This window comes from Diabrotica virgifera, chromosome 3 (genome assembly GCF_917563875.1).
Source record: "Diabrotica virgifera virgifera chromosome 3, PGI_DIABVI_V3a".
Classification (NCBI taxonomy): domain Eukaryota; kingdom Metazoa; phylum Arthropoda; class Insecta; order Coleoptera; family Chrysomelidae; genus Diabrotica; species Diabrotica virgifera.
In genome coordinates, this window is record NC_065445.1 from 258,199,400 (window position 1) to 258,212,790 (window position 13,391).

A 13,391-nucleotide genomic window follows, 5' to 3' on the forward strand; every position below is an offset into this window, starting at 1 on the left:
TTACAATTCCTGTTGAAATTTTTGTAATCGACTATTTATTAGTTATTTAATTATTTGTTTTTTTATTTCAATTTGTGTGTCCCAAATACTGTGCTCATTGAGACTGGTACAATTCCTGTTAAACAATTGCTTCTTAAACATTTCTCATTTTAACATTTCTCCTAAAACACTACTGCAGAAAAACACTGAATAGTAATAACAAAAGGTAATGACCACTTACTTGCTTTTCGTTTAGATCTTGATTTATTGAGAAAAACTGGTGTGTCTAAATCTTCTCCACATTCTCCTTCCGTTCTGCCAATAATCAAATCGTTTATATTAAATTTTGGTTGATCTACTTTTAATATTGTTTCTACAGAAGTATTTCCCTCATCAATAACACCTTCTTTTTTAAGTATATCATCTAATTCTTTACCCTAAAATGTTTATTTTAAGGAAATTCCAAAAAATTAAAATAAAATAACAATTGAATGCTATGCTAGAACAACGTTGTAATCACCAATAGTTTCATATGTGGGTTTTCCATGGAACAATGTTCTATATGCGCAAGATAATGTACTGCCGACTGGGAATATTACAAGATTTTACTTTGTCCATCCTATCATATTACGCTCATAGAGATTCCTTTTCTCAAAATTATCAATTAATAACATGTTTTTTTTTGTCCACAAAATCTGATTTGAAATTTACAACGTTGTTCCGCATAGCGTTCAATTGTTTGAAAAAGCCACAAACAGAAAGCAAAAGACTGTAAAGAAATGATATCTACTATTAATACTATTCTTTAGGGAAAAGGCGCAAAATATCGCCTGTCAAAATTTTCAATGTGTTTTAAATGTACCTGCAGCTGGTTCATAAAAAAACTGATACGACTCTTAAAATGTATTTTGTAGAAAATTGAGCAGTGTATTTTGAAGGATAAATACTTATTATTTACGTACTGACACTGCCAAATCTTAAAATTTGTCAGATAACTTATTCAGTAAAATTAGAAGATGGTTGGTCACTATCTGCCGTAGCGAACCATTTTAACGTAAGCAGAGCAGAACAACTGTTTTTATAGTAATAAAAGATGGTTACAATTCTTGCTTTAATATATTGTTGAGTTAAGTCGTTTGTTTTATTCTTTAATAATAATAAAAATAATAACAACAACCCTAATTTACGTAAAAACTATCATTTATATACTCTTTATAAAATGCAGGAATTCAAAAAAATATCAAACTTTAGACCTTAATAATTATTACAATTTATGAATTAACAACAGTTGTTTATTTTATTGTTTGTCTGTCATAATAGATATAATATACAGTCAGACCACTCAAATGCACTGCTCAAAATGATCAAATCTTACTAAGAGTCGTATCAATTTTTTTAGGAACCAGCTGTACATATTCATTTTTTTTTTCGAATCTTGAGAAAATTAATAAGTATTTTTGAAAAATTTAAATGCAGAATGAAAGATTACGTTATTACCGAGGGCTGAAGGTTCCTTAGAATAAATAAAAAGTTTCTTTTGAATGAAATAATTGAAAATCACACTTAATTTTCTTTTTTATTTTCACCCCTGTAACTTATTAAAAAACCTTTTTAGAAGTTTTCAGGGACTTTCGGCCCTCAGTAATAATGTAATCTTTAATTCTGCGTTTATATTTTTCAAAAACATTTATTACTTTTCTCAGGATTTGAAAAAAAAATACATTTAAAACACATTGAACATTTTGAAGGAGACATTTTGCGCCTATGCCCTTAAGTAATATCTCTTACTATTAATATAAATTATATTATTAATACAATTCTAAATAATCTTACCTAAAAATAGGACTAAAAATACGTCCTAAAAATAGGACCTAAAAATACTTCTAAATAATCTTACCTAAAAGTTTTCAGGGACTTTCGGCCCCCAGTAATAATGTAATCTTTAATTCTGCGTTTAAATTTTTCAAAAACATTTATTACTTTTCTCAGGATTTGAAAAAAAAATACATTTAAAACACATTGAACATTTTGAAGGAGACATTTTGCCTATGCCCTTAAGTAATATCTCTTACTATTAATATAAATTATATTATTAATACAATTCTAAATAATCTTACCTAAAAATAGGTTAGGTGAGGTTACATTAGGTTAGATTCAGAAACATATAATACCTAGACTGCATACTGCAATCTAAAACTGGTCCCCCAGTACGACAGAGAAAACCATGAGAAAACTGACTTTAAACAGGGTATGCATCACTCGACATCAAATCGACAGGGTTTAGCGACAGCGTGACTTTCCTACTGCCGCCGATTAGAGAGTGATGCACTGATGCATGATGCATACTCTGTTTATAGTTAGTTTTCTCTGTCACAATGGGATATGTCTATGGTTAGATTATAAGAATATTTTTGAAGAATCATATTAACCTTAATGTGGATATTTCAGAGAGGAATAAATAAAAATTGTCAGGTGGATATTCAAATTATTAACACAACTACTAAATAAAACATTGTTGCTATATTTAATACAATAGATAGAAATTTATAATTAGCAATAAAAAACACTAATATTGTGTTCCAGATATCATTCGAAAGCAGAAAAATGCTATTCTATAAACTAGTTTTGCTATTATGGAAACAATCTATTCCATATAATATCTAATAATTTTAAAAAAATCCATACCTGTACAACTCCTTGATATCTAGCAGGTGCTCTAATTTTCCTTTTTCGCCTTCCATCTGGTCCAACTTCTTCAACTTCCTCTTCTTTTTCTTCATTTCTAATCTCTATTTCCTGATTGCTAAGTTCTTCCTCAGGAATACTTTTTTTAGCTGGTCTACCTCGTTTCCTTTTCGGCCTTTCCAGTCCTTCAGCCTGTAACCTTAGGGCATTATCAACTGCATAAAGAGGATAACTGATAGAGGCTAAAAGACAGAATGGAATAATCATAAAATAATATATTTACTGACTTCCAGTTTGATAACAATTTTTTTAAACGTAATATATATGAAGACGAAGGTGACACTTATAAAGCAGTGAAAAAATTAGATAAGGAAGCAAAGAGAACAGCAGAAAACGAAATGCACGACTATAGGGACTGACAACACAACAACACAGAAATATCTAATATTGTTCGTCCACAATAACTTTTCCCATGTGTCACGATTAATTTTCAAACAAATTAAGTCAAAACAAAAAGTGAAACGTACGCCGATGTGTGTAGTATATAGTATACAGCAGTGCTGTTTTTGTGACGGTACGCGCCGGTACGCCGTACCGGCACCTCTTGGGACAAAAAATTAAAAAATCAACAAAATTATAGACAAATGCCTGAATTTTTCCCTTGCTCCCAAATAGCTTTAAAACGCCATTATTGAGAATAAATTTAAAAAGTTTTCCCGGGGGCGGACCCCCCTTATGAACAATCCCCAGACCCCCAGGAACATTGCGTACCGGAACCATTGCGTACCGGAACCTTATATTGTTACAAAAACAGCACTGGTATACAGTATACAAAATGTATATACACATCGACATTCGTTTCACTTACGTAAAGTTTGAAACACTTACGTGTTTCAAAACGTATGTTTTGACTTAATTTGTTTGAAAATTAATCATGACGCATGAGAAAAGTTATAGCGGACGAACAATAACACAGAACCATAAAATTGAGACTGTATCCACTTTTAGCTACTTGCCAGTAAAAATAAGGAAAAGAGAGAACAGAGGAAAGAATTCTGAAAGGAAAAAACATGGAATGAAGAGAAATCCATTGAGAAGCAAAACTCTAAGTAAGAGAACAAAGATGAACCTGTATACAACCTGTTGTTACATATAGGATGGAAAAAACAATTAACAAGAAAGAGGAAGTTAGCCTTCTGAAATTTGAAAAAAAAAACTAATGAGAACAATACTGGGCCACAATGTAACAAGAGAGGGAGAAAGAAGAATGAAAACAAATGCTGAAATTGAAGAAGAATTAAAGGGAGAAAATATAGTTTTCAACACATAAAAATCTCTTGGCTTAGAATGGATAGGACTAGAGATCGGAAAAAAACGAGAAAAATTGGGAAAAAACAGGTTTTTTTCCCGACCATTGGAAAAATTGGAAAAAATGGGAAAATTTAAATATTTTTTCATAGAGACTTGAAACATGGAAAGTATCAATTTTAAACTCATTTAAATATATTTTGTAATAATGATATCTAGAAGTACAAACATGTATGTGGGGTCAAAAATTATAATTATCTAATAATTCAAAGTATGAAAACCGAAACTTCAAATGTAGAACATTATTTAACACATTCGCGGTCATGACTGCATATGAAGTCATTTACTCCATAAGAATACGTGTATAAAATGACAGCATGTCCGCGAATGTGTTAACCAAAGCGCTCAGTAGCATATTTTCATCTGAGTCTGAATCTTCAGACCTAGCATCTGATTCAGACTCGATCTCCGCCTCATCATCCTGGACGGATAAAAGAACATGATTTTTGTCAGTCTCTTCTAAAAGTGGATCTGGTCTCGCATCATAAATGAATACAGTGGAACCTCGATTATCCGTCAGGGCACCGGACTAAGGGTATGACGGATAATCAAAAAGACGGATAACAGAACATTAAAAAAATAAAAATACATAGTATGTACAACAGTCAAATTTTATTTGCATGTTTTGTTTGACAATATAAGAGGTATCTGTGTTCGTACTTATGAATCAATTTGGTTAAAAATATTCTGAAATTATTATTTGCTTTACTGTTGCTTTACATTTTGCAACGGCTGAATTTCTTAATTGGCGAAAGATCATGCAATCTACTTTATTGGCTTCTTCTTGTCGAGAGTACCACTTGATGAATTCTTGCATGTGCAATGAAGTTTCTCCAGCTTCTTTACGCAAATCTTTGTCAGTTGCAATAGCATCATCAACATCGCCACTGTCAAATTCCAAGTATGTGTCAGCCTGTCAGCTTCTTAATCTGTTTCGTCCACATTTGTTGCCACTTGAATAAAAACAAAAATTGTTTACATAAACAAATGCTGTGGTAGCATACTGTACATTTCAGAGAATTTCGTTTGGCTTACTGCAATGCTCAAAAACAAAATGACTTGTTGACTCAATTTTTGCTTATGTACTCAATACAACTTACGGACCCTGACAGTTAACAGAGGTGACAGTTAATGGAGAGACGGATAATCGAGGTTCCACTGTATCTGTTTTTCATTTATAACCAAATTTAAATGAATAGCAACAACTTCTGAATTTTATTCTGTGATAATTATATTTATTTTGCTTGTATATATTAGGCAGTGTAAAGACGTTTCCTTCTGAAGAGGCGGAAGATGGAGATCCATTTAAAATTCGGGAGGCAATTGGCATAAGTGGGTGCGATGTACACAAACCTTGCCACCATGAGTACTATTCGCACTATCCCATAAAGAATTTCGACCAAAAGAATCCAGTTTTTGTTATAAATTGGGCCAGATTTGCCACCACCTTCCCTACATTGGGTTTAATGAATGAGCTATTTCAGAAATATATGCCTATAGCTTCCATTAGTTGGTCTTCATTCAATTGTTCTTCTTTAAAGCGAGCACTAAGAAGATTGGCTGCAAAGTGAATCAGCTTAGAACTAGATTCGTAGCGTTCTACAACATATTTTAGCAAGCTTTCGATAAGAGAACTAGTCTGGTCAATTTGTTGGGGAATATTTAATATTGTCTTTTATATACTTAGAGACAAAAGGCACTTCTGATAATATAGATATATCCGATTCTACTAAATTTATCGATATTGATACGTTATGCAGAATTTGTTTAGTAGGTATGTATATTGTAACAAATTTCAATTTTTCCATATTTTTCCTGTTTTTTTCCGGAAAAAAACAGGTTTTTTTCCTACACCCAATTTTTCTGGAAATTTTAAATCTCTAGATAGGACATATACAGAGACGCACACACTCAGATATTCTGAGAAGGATAACTAACTGGACACCACGATGGCCCAGGTGTAGAGGAAGGTGTAGAAGAAGATGGCTGGATGATGTAGAAGAACATAATAAGAAAAATTATTGTTTAAGACTGGAAAATTCAGTGTAAAGGACAGGAAGAAATGGAAAAGAATCACAATACACAGAAAACTATAAATGACAGAAGATCCAGCTCACCCAAGAATAGGATTTTGAACACCATGACATTAGCTACAATCCTAGGGATTGTAATGTATAATGAATGAATTAATATATACGAATACACTGTGTTATATTCCCTTACAGAAAATATCAAGTGGTTGTTTTTGTAATATTTCTTGCTGTTTCTTGTACATTTCCCTTAACTTTGCTTGTCCTTCCACTATTAAGTCTAAAAACAATTTTGTGGATTCCAGCTGAATGTGACATCCTGGACAAATATATTTTGGAAATTTATTGTCAATTTCAACCTGAAAAAAGAAATTTGTATTTAAACTTCCCCAACTACATAAAGGGTCAAGTTGAATTCTAAACTTGACAGGTTTACTTACTTCTATAGGTAAATATTTATTTATTAATTGTTGTAAATTTGAATTACTTTCGTCTGGTGTAAATAAGTGTATGCCATGCTCGTTATTTTCAGCACAAAGCCTGCAAAAATTTGAATCAGATAACAAAGTCAAAACCTCCATTTTTGTTTAAAAAAATTCATTCCAAAATAGACAGCTTTTCATCCCGTAGAATATGACTAAAATTCCCCATTCCGTCAAACAATCCCTAATTTTTATGTTTTTTCAAACATATAATTATAATATATTTTTAATCTGTTAATCAACATTACATTACAATATATCAATACACTTCTTTAGAAATCACTTTTTACTAAATAAGTAATAAATAACTTAAATAAAAATTAACAATAGTTATAAATCCGGCGTTTGGAAGTGTACGAATAAATGGTCTCTTGGTCTCTACTATAGTTGCAAAACAGCCACCATGATCCTTGAATTATGTCGTAGTCGTAGGTAAGGGGTGGATATAGGTTCAAAATAATTTTATGTTTAGTATTTTTTCCGTTGCCACAGATTGATGAATACTTTTAATGATATTAATTTATTTCTTTTAAGGATGATCATTGGTTCTAAATCACACGTAACATTTTGGGTCATATAATCAATTAGGATAAAAAGTGGCAAGAAACCAGATCGAACATAGTTCTTCAAAACTATATGGTCGCCAAAAAGGAAGCGAAAGTAGCAATAGCAAAAGCTAAAGCAGAAGCGTATTCAAACCTATACGATCAACTTGATACCAGGGAAGGCGAAGCAAAGATATATAAAATAGCCAAACAGAGAGCAAAGAAAGCAAGAGATTTTAATCAGATTAAATGTATCCGAGATGAAAATAACAAAATACTAATTCACGAAAAGGATGTCAAAAAGAGATGGAGAAAGTATTTTGACAGTTTATTAAATGAAGAATTTGGCAGACAGCCTGTGGAATTAACTGAGACAGTAACAGCAATGTTTACCAGAATAACAAACGAGGAAGTGCAAGAGCTTCAAAAAATTAAGAAAGGAAAATCAGTCGGACCAGATGATATTCCTGGGGAAGTATGGAGAGCATTGGGAGAGACAGGAATAAGTTGGCTAGCAGGTCTATTTAATAGAATTATGGAAGTTGGACAAATGCCAGACGAATGGAGAAGCAGTATATTAGTAGGCTGTCTACAAAAACAAGAGAGATATACAACAATGTACAAACTACAGGGCTATAAAACTACTTAGCCACACCATGAAAATATGGAAGAGAATAATTGATAGACGGATACGTGAAGAAACCGAAATATCCGATAATCAATTTGGCTTTATGCAGAGCAGATCAACAACAGATGCAATTTTCATTGTAAGGCAACTGATGGAAAAATACAGGAATAAAGAGACCAACGCTCATATGATATTCCTTGATCTTAAGAAAGCATATGATAGAGTTCCTCGAGAGATTCTGTGGTGGGTACCCAATAAGAAAGGAGTCCCTGGCGAATATGTAAAGATTGTTAGAGATATAGTCCGTCCGCTATAACTTTTCCCATGCGGTACGATTCATTTTCAATCAAATTAAGTCAAAACAGAAAGTGAAACGTACGCCGATGCGTATAGTATATAGTATACAGTATACAAAATGTATATACACATCGACGTTCGTTTCAATTTATGTTTTGACTTAATTTTAATATTCTCTGACAGAATTACTGTTTTGTCCGCTTATAAAACTACATTAAGTACATAGTTCCCGGTTGATTTTTATTCCGTATGGCTGTCTCTCAAGTGCCTGTTTAAATAACTGGTCCGAGTAAACATTGAACAATTTTGGGGACAAAATTCAAGATTGTCTGACACCTTGTTATGTGGAGATTTCGTCGGTATAGTCGTATCCAATTTTTACGATAGCAATTTGATTCCAGTACCTACAAATTTTTGGTGACGCGAATATTTTTGTCATCTATTCCTATAATTTTCAGCATCTGCATTAATTTTACAAGTTGTACTTTATCGAATGCCTTTTCGAAATCCACGAAGCAATCAAATATATATTTTTTTATCACGACATTTTTGTAGTACGATATTTAGCGCAAAAAGTGCCTCCCTGCTTCCCATATATAGCATTTCTAAAATCAATTTGCCTATCTTTGAGATCTTCTTCGCATTTGCGTCTAATTCTGTTGTGAAGTATTCTAAGGAAAAATCTTGTGACTCATTAGGTTCATTAATCGATATTCTGAGCATTTTCTAGCATTGCGTTTTTTAGGTAATGCGACAATGGTAGAGTTGACTATAATCAATTATTATTATTAATTTCTGACGTTGATCTATTATGACATATTTGTTATATCGTATATTAATCATATTATATCAATTACTTTTGTAAACTTTTAATAAAGTTTTTATCCTTAACATGGCCCAACCTTTTGGTGCAAGGAAAAATAAACAAAAAAAAGTTGAACCATTTGAAAATGAAGCTAAGGAGCTATTTCCCCCAGAAGAAATTGAAAAGTATAAACTCTTCTTCGACGAAAACTTCAACCTTGCAACTAAAAAAGAACCAGCAGATAGAATGAAAATTAGAGAACTTGGAATTGTTCTTCGCAGTTTAAAATTATATCCTACAGAAGCGGAGTTAATGGATATGATGGAGGAAATGGATCCAGAAAATACAGGTTTTCTAGCGTTCTTTCCCCTGCTTATACTTATTCATCGTAAGATGGAAACCACTAACGAAGACGAGATTTTTCAGGCATTTAAAGTATTCGATGAAGATCAAGATGGAACCATACTGTTAGAAGAGTTGAGACAGGGACTGTGTAAGGTGGGAGAAAAATTAAGTTATTTAGAATGGAAGGAATTGGAGAAACAAACATTGAAACATGCTAAAGCTGAGGAAATAGAGGAAGCCTTTCAATATCAACAGTTTGTTGATAAAATGACCGCTGAAAAGAAGAAGAAAAAAGGGAAAAAGGGGAAGAAAAAATAATATACAAACTGTATTATATTTTATTCCAATAAATTTCAACAATATTAAGGGTTGTCTTGGTATATTTAGTGAAAACTTCAGCAAACTTATTCTTCTTCTTCTTATTAGTGTGTCGTCTTCTAACAAAGGTTGGCGATCACTTTTTTAACACGGGAACAGTCGCGCCGTGAGAAAAAATCTCACATTTTATCCTTGATATCCGTGATAACTTGATGAAAAATTTTGCAACATTGCGATCCACTCGTAAGTGCCTCTAGGCTAGGAGCAGGGCCCCCGTAAGAACTACTGGCGCCTGTGTGCAAAAAAGGATTTTGGCGCCCCTTGTCATTTTATAGGCATAGGTATTTTGATGTTTTTTTATTTTTTTTGGGGTCCTGACAAATAATCTCCGGACCAATAATCCCGGACAAAAAATCCCCACAAATTATCCCTGGACAAAAAATCCCCGGACAAAAAATCCCGGACAAAAAATCCCCACGAATTATTTGTTGCCGGATAATTCTCTAAAAGTTTTCCCGAAATTTTACCAAATTTCGAATTCCAATTCCATGCCAAAATCTTGAAATTTTACATTAATCGTCGCAACACTACATGGAATACAATTTTTACGTACACCCAGCTCGACCAAAATGGCCGAGTTGGGCGCACAGAAGAAACTAACTGCGGTAACGCAAATGCATCTAAGTAACTCCTTTGTACAAGTTAGAATAGTGGAAAAAATATCAAACGGTTTCTGCGTGTAAATTTTGGACTGAGACAGGGAGATCCGTTGTCAACATTGTTGTTTAATCTGGCCTTAGAATATGTCATGCCAAAAATTTATCCAAAAATCAAACCAGACAAAGCTACTCGGGGAGAGGCCAGTGGGAGAAGGTCTGTAGGACGGCCTAGAAAAAGGTGGAAAGATGCAGTCAGAGGAGATTTAGAGAAAATGGGAAATAGTGGCACAGGACCAACAAACATGGAAGGCAATAATAAACGCGGCAAAGACTCTCGAAGAGTTATAACGACATTAATGATGATGATGACTAAATATTTTTGACGCTAAATGTACAAAAAGGAACAGGTTTTTCGGATTACAATCCAGATTATCGTTGTCAAGACCAGCAGTTATCATCACAAATACGCAATGTACTGGCCATACTTATTCAAAACAGAGTGAGCAAAAGATTTAAGCAAATAATTACAACATGATTCCCACAGTCTTAGCTCATTCCCCATATTATTCTCTCCCACGATTTTTGAAAAAACTCACACTTTTTTGTCACGTAAAATTTAAAGTTTTCGACATGGAATTGGAATTCGAAATTTGGTTCTTAATCGAAATTACAATTCATGCTTAATATTAATTGCTAATCATTATTTTCGTACCGAAAAGCAGTTTCATGGTGATTGCTATCTACCTATACCGATTGCATTCACGGGAAAACTTTTAGAGAACTATTCGGCAGCAAATATTTCTTGGGGATATTTTATCCGGGATTTTTTGTGGGGATATTTTGTCCAAAAATATTTGTAAGGATTATTTGTCCAGGATTTTTTGTAGGGATTTTTTGTCCGGGGATTATTTGTCCGGGGATTTTTTTGTCTGGGATTTTTTGTCCAGGGATAATTTTTGGGGATTTTTTTCCGGGATTATTTGTCCGAGGATTATTTTTGTCCTAGCTTCAATCCACAGGGTGCCAGGGGGTGTCGTGGTTGAAAAATTATTTAAACATTTTTTAAACAAATTCACAAAAAAAATTATTTCGAACAAATTTTTTTTAGATAACTTGGGTCATTCTGAATAAAAAAGGTCCCTTGTCATTTTTCTCTAAAATGGATTGTTGTCGAGTTCTACGCGATTTAAGATTTGAAAAATGCGAAAATTATTATAACTCGATAACAATCAATTCTAGAGAAAAATCACAAGATACCTTTTGTGTTCAAAATGATCCACATTATCTAAATAAAATTGTTCGAAGTATAAAAATTATTTTTGTGAATTTGTTTAAAAAAATTGTTTAAACAATTTTTCGACCAAAGTACCGCCTGGAACCCTGTGGATTTGTTATAGGACCTTTTTTGAGTAAGTTTTTGCAAAGAAATATAATCGAAATAATTTTGCTAATGTGGGCTACGATACAGCGCTAATTGGTAATAATTAAAAACAACAGCTTTGTAATAAAATAATGACAAAAATTTCTTCAGAATGTTGAAGAAGGGGTTTTAAACTTTGATTTGGTCGCGTTTTGACTTTCATAATAATAATTTTTAATCGAGTTATTAGCCTTAAAAATGGTTGACAACAATCAATTTGAGTGAAAAATGACAAGAGGCCTTTTTTACTCAGAATGATCCAACTAAAAAAATTGTTCGAAATGAAAAAATTATTTTGTGAATTTGTTTTAAAAAAAATGTTTTACCAATTTTTCGTCCACGGCACCGCTTTACACCCTGTGTATTTGTTATAAGGACCTCTTTTTGAGTTAGTTTGTGCAAAAAAATCGAAGCGGAATAATTTCGCAAAGGGGGCGACAATACAGTCCGGTCTAATTAGTTATTTGATAGGTATGCGATTCTCAAATATGTATTGTCGATTCATCATTTGAGCGCCGCAGAATCGTCCGCTAATCGCTGAGATAGAATTACCGCCCACATACTATTGCTCAACCAATGTGTTCGGAATTTTTCCACGAAATCGCATAGTTAGGTATTTCTTATCTACAGTTGAGTGTTTGTTATTTTTATAGCGGAATTTTTTATTTTATGTTTATAGAAAGACTAAAAATGTTATCCAAGATCCAAACAAAATAAAACTGAACTATTTAATTTCTCAACTTTTATTTTAAAATTAATTTTTGCTTTTTTATTTTTTTTTGTAAATATTTTTGCACTTTTTAACCCTCGGTTGTGGCTCCCCTAAAGGACGGCGCCCGTGTGCATTTCACATTTTGCACATATGGTAGCGGGGGCCCTGTCTAGGAGGATCGTAATAATGCGTGGAAATTTTTTTTTAAAGTTTTTTTTTCATTTTTTTTGAAATTTTTTTTTTTCAAATTGTTAGAAATAGGTATTTTTAACATAAGAAGTAAATAAAAATCCACAAGGAAAAAGTTTTCCTGTAGTTGGCTGTGTACCATATGTAATACAAAAAACAATAAAATCCTTTATAAAAGGTATATATTTAAAATTCCTAAAAAGGGCTACATCACATAACTAGTTTTCGATTGGTTTACCAATCATTATCAGTGCTTGCGTGAAATTTACATGCTAACCACTTTTATATATAATTTTACAAAAATACTCACTTGCTGCCATACTTTCACCATATGTGAACAAGTCAAACCACAGCTCAGATGTTACCTGGAGCATATTAATGAAAAATACTTTAAACATCCATGCTTAAGTTCAAATTTTTAACCGATATTTCCTTGACGGATTACTTGTACAGGGCTTTGGCCCACATATTTTTTAATAAAAAAATTATGAATATTTTTTTCATAGTAACAAATTATTTTCGTATTATATCTACGTTATACTTAGGATAACTATTCTAGATATAAATACGGAATAACCTTAGAATACGAGTGTTTTATTAGTAAGGCAGTTATTGTTTTACCAGATATTCTTTTCTCCTAAGATTATTATCATAGATAATTTTTTGTACGTTATATTTTCTTTTTCTAATTTAACGAAAGATCAATCACTTTTTTATCAGAAGTCATTTCATATTATTACAAACTTTTTTATCAGAAGTCATTTCATATTATTACAAAATAACACTGTGTAATTAATTTTTGAAGCTTTATATCTATATTTCATCTTTCGTTTCAAAATACATCTTTAAAATCATATTTGGTCTGCCACTGGTCAGATAAAAAATAAAACGCACTCAAACTGTGCCTAACTTCATTCAAAAGAAAATCC

General features: G+C 32.3%; 2 protein-coding genes across 3 annotated transcripts in view; one reads left to right on the plus strand and one right to left on the minus strand.

Annotated features, from left to right (window-relative positions):
• LOC114339945 (zinc finger protein 345-like) overlaps positions 1 to 6,824 on the minus strand; it is a 46,787-nt gene extending 39,963 nt beyond the window's left edge. The window contains exons 1-4 of one of the 2 annotated variants that reach the window (XM_028290631.2): positions 6,503 to 6,824; positions 6,256 to 6,421; positions 2,665 to 2,906; positions 221 to 416 (exon numbers count right to left, since the gene is read on the minus strand). In XM_028290631.2, the coding sequence (XP_028146432.1) occupies positions 221 to 416; positions 2,665 to 2,906; positions 6,256 to 6,421; positions 6,503 to 6,643 (745 nt within the window). In that variant the 5' untranslated portion in view covers positions 6,644 to 6,824. The remainder of the gene's footprint in view (positions 1 to 220; positions 417 to 2,664; positions 2,907 to 6,255; positions 6,422 to 6,502) is intronic. The other variant, XM_028290632.2, reaches the window with a different exon arrangement.
• A 2,082-nt stretch (positions 6,825 to 8,906) lies between these two features.
• On the plus strand, positions 8,907 to 9,482 carry LOC114339954 (uncharacterized). The gene has a single exon (XM_050647716.1). It carries the CDS (start codon positions 8,907 to 8,909, stop codon positions 9,480 to 9,482), a length of 576 nt encoding a protein of 191 aa, XP_050503673.1.
• The last annotated feature ends 3,909 nt before the right edge of the window (positions 9,483 to 13,391 follow it).

Coding starts and splice junctions, on each gene's coding strand:
- LOC114339954 (XM_050647716.1), top strand. CDS start 8,907: ATGGCCCAACCTTTTGGTGCAAGGAAAAATAAACAAAAAAAAGTTGAA.